The sequence below is a fragment of the Sesamum indicum genome, linkage group LG1, assembly GCF_026168435.1.
Source record: "Sesamum indicum cultivar Baizhima isolate 11 linkage group LG1, ASM2616843v1, whole genome shotgun sequence".
NCBI classification, from domain to species: Eukaryota; Viridiplantae; Streptophyta; class Magnoliopsida; order Lamiales; family Pedaliaceae; genus Sesamum; species Sesamum indicum.
The window spans coordinates 17592252-17604175 of NC_142657.1; the positions used below are offsets into that span (position 1 = coordinate 17592252).

The 11924-nt window shown below is 35.8% G+C and overlaps 2 protein-coding genes across 2 annotated transcripts; both read right to left on the reverse strand.

Annotated features, from left to right (window-relative positions):
• Nucleotides 1–944: 944 nt before the first annotated feature.
• On the reverse strand, nucleotides 945–3507 carry LOC105165839 (uncharacterized). The gene is made up of 4 exons (XM_011085005.3): nucleotides 3164–3507; nucleotides 2956–3038; nucleotides 1411–1466; nucleotides 945–1312 (listed from the first exon to the last, which is right to left on the reverse strand). Exons 1-4 carry the CDS (start codon nucleotides 3333–3335, stop codon nucleotides 1234–1236), a joined length of 390 nt encoding a protein of 129 aa, XP_011083307.1. The 5' UTR covers nucleotides 3336–3507; the 3' UTR covers nucleotides 945–1233.
• A 792-nt stretch (nucleotides 3508–4299) lies between these two features.
• LOC105165851 (potassium channel SKOR) lies at nucleotides 4300–9948 on the reverse strand. Its single transcript, XM_011085016.3, has 13 exons — nucleotides 9610–9948; nucleotides 8725–8949; nucleotides 8582–8645; nucleotides 8083–8422; nucleotides 7302–7597; nucleotides 7120–7200; nucleotides 6904–7002; nucleotides 6592–6816; nucleotides 6330–6518; nucleotides 5573–5648; nucleotides 5187–5481; nucleotides 4919–5040; nucleotides 4300–4763 (listed from the first exon to the last, which is right to left on the reverse strand). The coding sequence occupies exons 1-13, from the start codon at nucleotides 9825–9827 to the stop codon at nucleotides 4510–4512; spliced, it is 2484 nt and encodes an 827-aa protein (XP_011083318.2). The 5' UTR covers nucleotides 9828–9948; the 3' UTR covers nucleotides 4300–4509.
• Between the last annotated feature and the right edge of the window lie 1976 nt (nucleotides 9949–11924).

Genomic DNA, 11924 nt, shown 5'->3' on the forward strand with positions numbered 1-11924 from the left:
CTCTATCAAGACCTGTTTATACATTTTTATTGAACAACCAAAGGACTATTTTTTGTTTTCATCATCTTCTCTTGATTTGTTTAATTTAATTATTTTAAGTGGATTTTAGTTTTTTTAAAATTTTTTTTTTTTACTTTTTGATTTTATTTTTAAACGATCCAATTTTCGCTGACTCAACTTGTATCTTCTTTTACAAGTTAAAATTCGTTTGCAAGAACTAGTATTTTTATGACGATAAAAAATTGTAGATAAAGTTGTAAAATTATGAAGTGGTAAAAATTGATAAATTTCATCAATAAACTTATTTTGAAAATTAAGCTAATAAGTAGGTGTTTTGAACATTTGCAAAAATCCCCTTCTTCGAACTATAAAGTAGAAAAGTTATATTCAATTACTTCCGAATTATGATATTCTACTCTTATCATGTTATCCTTAGTAGTTTATATAATTCTCTTATTGGTATTTTGACATCTGGATGTCTACCACAATTGTGTAATTATCTTATTATCTTTACTTTTTTTGAAATAATTTATATGCATTCAACAAGAAAACTGAGAAGCATCTTTAGACAGTATATGTTTGGACCTAAAATCAATTCATAACAATAATTGATGCTTGATATGATGTACAAATATAATTAAATAAGAAATAAAATTTGACAATTACAATAGATATGATATTTGTAAAGTAGCAAATTTTACTCAAAATATCAAGTTTTAAGGATTTTGAAAAACTTAGCCAATAGCAAAAATCAAAACTTAATAACAATCCAATTATAAAAAGGAAATAACAAATTAGAATGAATCATAAAACTCAAACCCATGGTCCCATACTTGTGTGTAGGACTCGAGCCTCGACCACCATGTTAAGACCGTATTGGTATTTTTGTAACATTCTAAACGCCAAATTAAGCAACAGCTATGACATGCGTTACGAGTAAAGAGTGGCTCCAAAATAATAACTTGGTTTGACAAGAAAATGAGAGGAACATACAGACTATGCAGCCACGAGGAATAATTTTTCAAGGAAAACAGTGCGCTCTACTTGCAGATTTGACAACAGGATGCAGGACAACTGAAAGCAGTAAGTAAATACATTCATATAGGAAACAGCACCACTAGTCATAAGTACATCCGACGTTGTATCAGCAAGACTACCATTATTCAACTCTTCCACATAGTTGTTACTAGCCTCACGTACAGGAAGTCTGGAAAAACATAATAGATGAGAAAGCTACTCTTCTTTGTATCTCTTCTCGACTTCTTCCATGCTCTGGATATCCCGATGATACTTGCAGATGCGGTAGATGCACCTGTCCAGCATTTTAAAGCAGGCGTGTAAGAAAAGTGAAAGAAACAGTTCAAGATTCTAGCCAGATATGAATCTAGAATTGCTGAGTCATTTATCTACCAATAAAGAAGGCATGCAGAAACACATAAGACGGCGTTCCTTTGAGCCTTGTAGATCTGCAAGTGAATATCAACAACAGAGATTAACATCACAAATGGCCAAGAGGGTATATAACAAAAGTGCAAATAATCTTACAAAGCAGCATCCTAACACCAGACTACCACAGAATGGGACAAGGAATAAACTGATTATGTGAAGAAAATTCCCACAAGGAAGCACAAGGTATTGGGTCACTGGTGTAATGTCAACAAATAACATCTAAGCTGCAGTTGTTGTGAAATACAGAGAGGTATAACTTCATCTTAAGCCATTTGTGTTTTTTTAAATGAATCCTTAGTTTACCACAGGATATCTGAAACAACAAGCGACAACAATAAGAATATGCCATAAACTCCAAGAATTCAGAAAAAGATGAAACTAAACACTTAAACAAGGAACCAGCAAAACATAGATCAGATGCACTGGTATAGGATGTTGCCTTGATTGGGTGTCTTCATCAAATTTCTTGAATCACTTTGCTATCAGATAAAGAAAGTGGACATGTACATTAGCAAAACGATGCAGAGACATAAATGATAAATGTTTTCTTTTTCCCTTCTTAGCCTCTTAGGATAAGTAAGGTTTGCAGCCAATCAGATAAGCAAACAGGAAATGATCAAACGACATGGCAGGATACAAAACATTAAGAGCAAAGCATCTTATTGTGGAGATTAGATTAGGACTCAGTTTTACTGGGAAAAGGTGTTACAAGGAAAATTTGCAACACAAGAACAAGATAATTATCTCCATGAAGCACATATCATCAAAGAAATGTGGCAAAGGCTAGAATACTGTACTTCAGAGTTCTCCAGGCACCGTTACAAATACTTCCATTGCTAAATCTGACACAATGTAGTAAAATACATTCATGAAAAGAGAACTCAGACAAGTGTAAATGTTTCAAGCAATCAGGCTGCCACTGGCCCTCTAATACAAGAAGGCTAGAAGATGTCCATCTCTAGAAAATCTAATTTAATTTTTTCCTACGTTTGGCCTCAAATTTATGTATGCTTACGTAACATGTCCCGGTTTTTAAATCATAGTTGTACTACACTTTTACATCTAGAACTCAATGCTGAAAATTGACAATATTACAAGCGGAATAGTATGGATGGTGAAACCCATCCTTCAGAAACATTTAAACATATTTCCAAGCATAGTGGGTGGAAAATCTGACTAAGGCCTTCAAACAAAATTCAGAAGGATACTAGAACTATAAAAGAACAAAACGATCCCCCTTCTACATTGCGGCACCGTGCTTTTAAGTGGATTTACAGACACCATATAAGAAGCATTAATATATTTACACCTAAGAACACACACACGCTGTTCTGAGTTCTATAAGCCTTAATGTCTAGTTTCGGAACATGCATAAATTCTTCCACAAGCAGAACAGTTGCTGCACATGACAACGTATTCTCAGTTACATCAATACTCACTTCCATGAAAAACAAAACCCCCAAAAGAATTAACAGAATAGAACAGAAGAAAGGAAGAATTAATTACCGATTTCTCATGTCGATCCCTTTCAGCAGCAGTGCAGGTCTCCCCAGAACACATTAATCGATGCTCATTCTTCCAATATATATCTAGCAACCATCGAAAAAAAAAATTGAGGAAAACAAGCATAATCCACTTGAAATTGTTGGAATGAAAGCCCAAATATCATAATAAATCAAATACCCATTTCGAGAAAGAGAAGAAAATCGCATACCCAGAAGCTGAAAAGCGGAGAAGGGTATGATAAAAAGTGAGGGCTGCAGAATGAGCGAGACCAGTGACACAATACGAGATTTTACTGCTTTCGGCGACGGCAGTGTCACGATAATCGCGACCGCTGCCTCTGCCGCCACAACGTACGCCAGAATCATCCATTGCAACGCCATTTGCTCGGAATTTAGAGAGAGCTTTCCGAGGGATTGTGACTAAATTCGTTCTTTAGGCTTGCGACGAGGTTACGAACCGAATTTCTTTCTTGGTTTTTGCTTAATGGGCAAGGTTGAAGAAGGTTCTTACTTGGTTCCTTCAGTCGGTCTTTTGATGAAGGGTGAATAACAGTTTGCCCCCTCAACTGTATACGCGCTTGACTTTGCTTCCTCCAACTACTTTCATTTTACCACCTAAACTTATGAAAATACCGTTGAAGACCCAAGTTCATCTTTTTTTGGAGGAGAAGACCCAAGCTCATATACATAAATACATGTGGAGGTCCAAAATTCAAACCCCTCGCTTCGAAAGTCGAAGAAACCTCTCTGCTTCAAAGAAGGAAAGCAATGGCTAAAGTTCTTGCTTCACTTATGCTCTCGCGGCGTTATGACTGTACCTTTTGGTGTTGTTTCATGCTCAAATATCCGCATTTTGCTAAACTGGAATTTTGTATTACTGACTGCTTGAAAAATGATGCGCTAACTATGTATTTAGTGTGTTCAAAATGGTGTTGTTCTCTCATTTTGACTGCGAGGACATTTTAGTTTTTGTTTTTGTGATTTTCTCTACAGTGATGTGTTTGGTAAGCTATGCTTCTTATATTGATAACATGATCGAAAGACCGAATTTTGTTTCATATTCAGTCTAGACAATTGCTTAGTTTGTTATGAGAAAACAAAAAAGATAATGATAAAGGAAGAACTATAGGTGAAAGATATTTGATGGACTGTGTGGCTGCTGATTTTGCATTTTGATGACATTGAAAGTCTAGTGGGTGATCCTTTTATTTTTGTTGTTTGCTCTGGGAAATCAGAACTGTTTTCTGCACCTTTTCTGTTCTATTATGCTACTATCAAACTCAAAACAGTGAGGTGTAGATGGAGCTAAGACCACTGATGGACACAGGTTTAACAGGGATGAGCATAGTTCAAATTCGTGATAGTTATATTATAGCATGGGTTCTGTGGCTTTTTCTGCATCTTATTCCTCATCAATTTAGAACGCCCTTAATCGACTTAAAGTAAGGGATGGTCATCCGCTATCAATTTATCATACTTGCAGTTTGAAAGTTCCTGTATAAGAAGCTGGCAGGAACTGTTGAACTGGCTGAGGATGACCTGATTATATCAATGCTCATGTTGATATTTGCAATTCATCACTTGCTAAAAACAGCTTTTGATCATCCAAGATTATGCTCACATCAAGAATCTTGCCCCCGTTCTCTGATAATAAGCAGGAGCCGCCATGAAAACTTAGCTGCTCTTTCACCGTCTTAATGAGCTGTTCAATTGTTTCAGGAACCCATAAAACAACTCCTAGGCTTCTTCCATCTCTGTGATCCCATGGAAATCCAGGGAAAACTGTGCATTTCCTTCTTGTCAGTTGATCTACCAAAAAAATACCAGAATCACCCAAATTACCACTTTACACTCGAGATTGAATGTCTGCTAGCCAAAGCAAAACAAATCCACCCAGCAGCCCCCCCACCCAACACAAGAAAGTGGTTTCTTGTGTGTGTATACACACACACATGCATGCATACCTTGACTTCTTTCATAGCAGCAAGAAAATTCTGACATCTGAGTAACCTTTGCATCTTCTAGCAGTTTAAGTAGATCACAGTTTCCACCAATGCGAGCTTCGTCTATTGGACTTCTGCCCCATCTGCAAAAAGAGAGAAGATGGATCTAAAATCTTGAGCTAATTATTGCTGTATCCAAATATGATTTCTGGGGAAAACCGAACCACTGAATAAAGTAAATGAATTGTATTTCATAATTAGATGCTTATACGGAAATCTGATTGAATACCTGTCTGTTGCAAAGACACTTGCCCCTGCTTCTAAGAGTAAAATAGACTCTGAATACAACCCTTCTGATGCAGCTAAGTGCAGTGGTGCTCGAAGGTCATAATTCTTGGAGTTAGGGTTAATCCCATTAGCCAAAAGCCTTCTCAGGAAGTCCAAGTCCTTGCTTGCAACTGCCTTGCAAAGACAATTCCCAGCATCGTCAAAAGACAAGGAAGCCCCAGCTCTTACCAGCAATGATGCAGCATGATCATGACCATTCTTGATGGCTTCGAATAATGGGGTTCTTCCAAAATGATCTAAAAGAAGATCAAAGCCGAATATAAGTTTTTTGTTGTTAGTTGCTTTCTATCAATGCTAAAGATGTCAATTAGCCAGTAAGAAATTTACCTTTAGGGTTGATCTCCACCTGTTTTTGGACAAGAAACTGAATGATATCCCCGTATCCCTTGGATGCAGCACGATGCTGCAAGAAGGTGAATTGGAATGGAAGCTAAGGATGAATTCATATATTTTTAGCTTGTCACTCATAACCTCTTTGACCGAGTCTTTATCAAGAGTTCTAACAGTAACTGGGACTGAGGTGCAAATATTCAAGAGCAATACATACTTCGTGTTCCATTGTGGAGCTTAAGTAGTGCAATTTGAAGTTGACAGAAGAAAGCTTGTTCTATACAAACACATAGAAGGTAGACTTCACCATGTTTATTATGGAGATTGCAGCTACTGCATTGGTATTTTATCTTGTATTCCACTATAGATTGATACACATGGAGTGTATATATGAAGTGGAATACATGACAAAACTCTAATTTGAAATTGAAGTGCAAATCCAAACTGTGTCTTTGTATTACATGATGAGAAACACTTCGGCATAAATAGGTTAGATAAACTGGTTTAACTCGACGTGGAAACAAGACACATGGTAGAAAGGCAATGCCTATCTTTATGAGTTAGTATTGCAGTAAGACACCACAGATGACTTAAATCTCCTGATATAAGATCTGATACTTCAGAACTCTTCTTTTCCTTATCAAGGTATTGGGCAAAAGTGCAGAGAATTTCTACTCCAAAGCAGTTTTAGGACACAGACTTATCAGAAACAATACTATCATATGCAAGTACATAGAGTCATAGGTTTAAATACCAGAGCTGATTGTCCATTATAATCCATCTTATTGGGATCTGCTCCTGCTTCAACTAAATGTTGTAGTCGATTCAGATCTCCATCATTGGCAGCACAATTCAATCTCATAGCCAACTCCGATTCATGTTTCTCAATCTGCAGGGCTATAGCAGACTCCAGTATCTTGTTTCGAACGTCAGATTCTCTTCCCTGGAAATTTCAAGACTCATTTCAAGAACTCATCCCAAGTTAAACGAAAAACAAGAGCACAAGACCAACTGACCTCAAGCAGATTATTAATGATGGTACGCCCATCTGAAAGGTATATCTCAATGACTTCTACAAGCGCTTGCTTGTCTATACGTAATAGCTTCGACAATTCGGTTGCATGGAGAGTACGAGGTTCAGGGATATTACAAATAACAGAAATCTCTCCTATTGAACTGTGTGTTTGTATACTAGGAAGAGATTCTTTTGAGCGTGAGTCTTCAGGACTTGTTACTTCATCCTGCACCATTTTCTGACTTGGTTAGTAACTGTTTTTAAGGAATCAATGTAGTTATTTTTTTTTATTACTGGCTAGGAAAAAGCGTACCAGTTTACCGTCACATAGGAAGTAAAGCTGATCACCTGTGCTTCCTCCTTCGATAATCACTTCTCCAGGAAGAAAAAACTCTTCATGTACTCTAGTTGCCTGAATACAAACACAAAAAATGAAACATATCTGTTCTGATGAAAAATGAGTTTGTTTTGTTTGGGAGGTTTACTCTTTCGTGCATGCACGCCGGGGGGGGATTTAAACATGTCTTACCACTTTCTTGAGGAACTCGTTTGAGCAACCTCTGAAGAGAGGAATTTCTCTAACGTAGGGCTCATATAATTTGTTTGATATCTGCAACAGCAAGAAATTGGAAGGAAATTGAGTAATGTACTATTTCAAGATTTCCGTGCAATAACATTAAGACAAGGATGGACAATGTTATGTTACGAAACCTTTGCTCGTATAGCAAGTGGAAGGTCCTGAAGAGCAGCTGCATCAGTGTAATTGCTTTCGTACTGTAATCGGACATGGCCTTTTACCTCTTTGCTTATGTTCTTTCCCAGCTTGTTTTTGTTCATATATTTGATGAGTTCTGCCATTTTATCCCTAAACCTTTCTGTTCTGGATCCTTTGACGATCAATGCTGTCATGTTGCCCAGTAAATAAGCACCAAGAATCATGTCGAATGACACGTACATCATCACAAATATCATTTCCCTTGTATTTACTGCATGAATTTCACCATAGCCTGCATCATAAATGCACTGAATCAGCCTCCAAAGGATGAAGTAGCTTTACCATCCTGCCAAGAGCAACACTAGTTCATGCCCTCATTTAAGACAATTTATAGCTACATCCAATTAACAGTATTACAAATAACCCTATGTACCCTAACAATAGATCTCCCCAAGTTCCCTCCATCTCAACCCAAAAATTTGGCAACATCAGGACTTGAAAGATTATGCTCTCCAGACAAACCGACCCAAATGCAGAAGGGATAATTACACTGAGGTCCATGAGGTTCAGGAATATTTCAAAAGACCCCTCAATTTTAAATAATTACACAGCATTGTGAGATCATTAGGAGAGAATCTAGATACAAAACATAACTTCGGGGAGTAGCTAGTGTAATTCTTCCGAATTGAGTGGTTTTCTTGTGATTGTCTGAACAGCTAGTCCAACTAACAATTAACTTGATTATCTGAGTTCAGAGAGCAGATGAAAGGAGCTTACCAACAGTTGCCATGGTAACAACGGCAAAATATAGTGCTGTTATATAACGTGTCCAAAGATCAATTTCCCTGAAGTTTGCATAACTATAGTCACCCATTCGTAGACTTCCTATCCACGTATAACCTTCCTCTGATGGAGGAAGAGTGGTGGCCAGATAGTAAAATATACAAGCAGCCGTGTGCGTGCAGTACAATTCAACCACAAAAAGCTTCACGATCCTTGTAAAGAGATAGTTGATACGAATGTCTTTCTCCAGCTTCTCAAAAAACTCTGTCACCCTAAGCGCCCGGCTTAGCCTAATCCATAGCATATACCTTACTAGTTCCTTTCTGCCGCAAGCCTGATCACGTCACACTAACTTGTTCAGAAATTATAAGACACATGGTGAAACGTGTAGAACAACAGAAACAAATACACCTATGTTAATACATCAACATGTCTTTGCAGTTAAGCCAAGAAAACAGATTATTAAGTACATGTAGTTGGTTGCACTCTGTACCTTGTATATGGCATCCCAAGGCAAGCAGCCTAGAAGATCAACAAGAAACCGAGATTTCAGGTACCTAAAGACAGCATTAACATCCTATCAGATTTCAAGAAAAATTCATGCACTAAAGATAAGTGAATTGACAAATAGCCGACCTGATGGCAATGAGGTTGGGATTGTGAACAAGGCAGTAAGAATGGGGGTCCCGGTATCCAACAAAGAAGGAGAGGACGATGTCGATGAGGAAGGCGAACTGGCCGGCGATGTCAAGAAGGAAAAATTTCTCTGGCAGGCCTCTGAAGAATGCGAATTCCACTGGGGTGAAGAAGGAGGAGTACACTGCCCATATCAGAATGAAATGTGTCCATGCAACGTACCACCTGCATTTCGTATGTACTCATCTACTCAAAATCTTCTTCTTCTTCTTCTTACTATTCTTGTTTGTTTATTGTCTGTAGCTTATTGTTTGTTGATGACATAACAACTTAAGAAATGAGTTTTTGTACTTGTAATTATAGATCTACGAGTGTTACTTTGTTATGCAAAAGGTGAATGAATCTGCATAATTAACCAGTAGACATAGATAAAAAAATTTGCTGTGTTGGTGATAGTATTAAAAGGTATTGTTTCAGATCAGTTGGAGCATGTCGGGGGTACTATCAAGTGATATGGAATAAAAATGTTATAGGTTGCTTAAATAATTCCCAAAAGAAGCAGGAGAATTCTAAAAAACGATACCCAATAAGAAAAACATTATTACTCCTTGGTATACAATAATAAGTTTTGAGGATAAAAATTAAACAAAATATTATTATCAAACTTAAACTTATCATGGAAAGTACTTAGCTAATAGTAACACCAAACAGACATTCACTGTATACACAATAACTCATCAAGCGAACATATCAGATCTTATCCACAGTTCACAGTTCAGTTCTGAGATGTTCCTAGATTGACCTGTCCACCGATACTCTGAACCGTGCTCCAATACTTGAAGCCATGGAGGAGTATCTGGACTAAGGTAGACAACAGAACCTTACCAGTTTTCAGGATGAATAATGCATCCATGGGAGAGCACTCTCCCACTTCCAATCCTGCTAATGCTAAAAGACTCTTGCCTAGAGTAGTAATTTCCCAATGACCTGAAAGGATACATATTTTTCCATGATGATGATTTTGGGGAATGTTGAGGATCCTCAATCTTCATCTCTTCATCTGCTTCTGATTCATCATCTCTTTCCCTGCTGCTTACGTTCATCTTCTTCAACTAGCGCTTGGTTGTTTTTATGTTCACCAACTAGTTTATCATTCTACAATTTTGTCTCCTTTTTTGAGGATATATAACTACACTTGTTTGCTTTTGAATGTGTGTGTTTGGGTGGGGGAACGCTGTGTGGAATTCTTTTTTATCCGAATCAACTTTAGTCAAATCGATTAAATTGTGTTGCAATTGTTGTACATACATTACGTGACTTGTCACTCTTCTTGAACTATTCTGCAATCACATCATAAGCATATCATATTTGTTATGTAATCAATTCATGTCTAACTAAAGATTCGATTTGGGTTGGAATTTCCTCTTGTCAGGTGTTTTCTAACAAGATAAATATTCATTTTTTTAATAATTTTCACAGGCTTAATCAATTATAGAATTTATTATATCAAAAGTAATATATTGATAGAGTAAATTGCAAATCAGATGCCAACTAATTTCACATTATATTAGAAAGAAACATAGGCACAGACATGATACAGATTTTTTGCCGACAGCCAGCCATACATCAACTTATGAAGGAAATTACAACGCAGTAATTATTGTTGTTTTCTTATATATATATATGAACTAGGGATGAACCAACCATAATTAAGACATGTCACCAAAAGCTTATAACTGCCCAAATATGATGTAATTAATATAATTTAGTATTTTCACTCTTGACGCCTATAATTCTTTTTTTGGATAAATTGATTACAAACAAATAATAATTATTAATATTATCAATATACTAATTATCAATATTAAATACTTATAATTGATTAATAACTGTTATTAATATAGACAGATAACTACTGTTAAATTTGAATAGCAGTCTAAATATTAGTGAGATTTAGTTCTACGGCCTTAAAGTTATGGAGTTTCAATTTCGTCAGCTAAATTAAATATAATTAACTAATGCATAATTTTATTTTCTTGATACTAAAAGAATCATATGCAGATAAATTGGATAAGAAAATCATTTGCAATTTCTGCATAATTTTCAATTATGCTTTCTTTTGGCAATAAAATCGCAAAATCATCGAATTTAATTAGATTTTATCCAAACAAGGTTGAAAAAAAGAGTGGAATAAAGCATCTGACTGATGCGAAGGCTGAGTTTGAAGTTTGGTATTTTACTGTTGATTTAGCATTGAATTTGGTTCATAAATTGTGGGTGTGTGGGATCAGATTTGGCCTTTTGGTTCACTCCAATGACTAAAAGATATAAGAATCCTAGGACATTTGTTTTCCCTGTTTATGTTTATTTTTGGTACTTTACTTTTATGGAAAAACAAAAGGGTAAATTGCAAAGGAGGAAATTTTAGAGGTTTGGTATAATTATAAATATTATTTTATTGTTTAAAAAATTATAAATATTTTTTTAATATTTAATGAAATTATATAATTATTGAATGGGTGTATGAACTTGTCAATTTTGTCTTTACTGTAATTTTTTTTCTTGAAAAAATTAAAAATTTATAAAGAAAAATTGAACGTTGTGGATCGAAAAATTATAAAAAAATTATCCATTTAGTCCATAAAAAATCACAAAATTTTAAAAAATAAATAAAATTATAAATCTTAATCCACAATGAGATTTTGGTCAGTTCACCATAAAAAATGGATGGAAACATAACGGATTGGACTAATTGTTAGATGATCGTTAAAATTAAGGAAGTCTTGATAATTTTTCAAACAACAAGGGAGTATTCGTAATTATGCTAAACTTCAGCAGAGGTAATTATAATTTACCCAAAACAAAATTATAGTTTACATTTTAATTCGGCCAAATCCAATGAATCTTAATTTTTATTTTAAGGATAAATATTATAAATGATCCGATCCCTTAAATTTGTATTCGAAACAAGAGTATATTATAACTTGTTTTTTTGAGATTGGACATAATTATAAATTCTCTTGAGGGAGCTCCTTCCATTCCTCCTTGAAAAGTGTTTGCTTCCAACACGGGGACTGGACGAGCAGAGATTAGTATCGCCATCTGTTCTCGTGCAGCCGCTGCAATCACTTGTTGGATCGTGCCCAACAGGGCTAGAGAAATTTTGTTTGATGTAGTGTCGGAGGAGGTGCTTCGCTTTG

Coding starts and splice junctions, on each gene's coding strand:
- LOC105165851 (XM_011085016.3), bottom strand. CDS start 9,827: ATGAACGTAAGCAGCAGGGAAAGAGATGATGAATCAGAAGCAGATGAA. Junction 7,003..7,119: donor ACGAGTTCCTCAAGAAAGTG/GTAAGACATGTT, acceptor GTTTGTATTCAG/GCAACTAGAGTACATGAAGA. Junction 6,519..6,591: donor TCATTAATAATCTGCTTGAG/GTCAGTTGGTCT, acceptor TGAAATTTCCAG/GGAAGAGAATCTGACGTTCG.
- LOC105165839 (XM_011085005.3), bottom strand. CDS start 3,335: ATGGCGTTGCAATGGATGATTCTGGCGTACGTTGTGGCGGCAGAGGCA. Junction 3,039..3,163: donor CTCCGCTTTTCAGCTTCTGG/GTATGCGATTTT, acceptor GATGGTTGCTAG/ATATATATTGGAAGAATGAG. Junction 1,313..1,410: donor TCTGCATGCCTTCTTTATTG/GTAGATAAATGA, acceptor AATGCTGGACAG/GTGCATCTACCGCATCTGCA.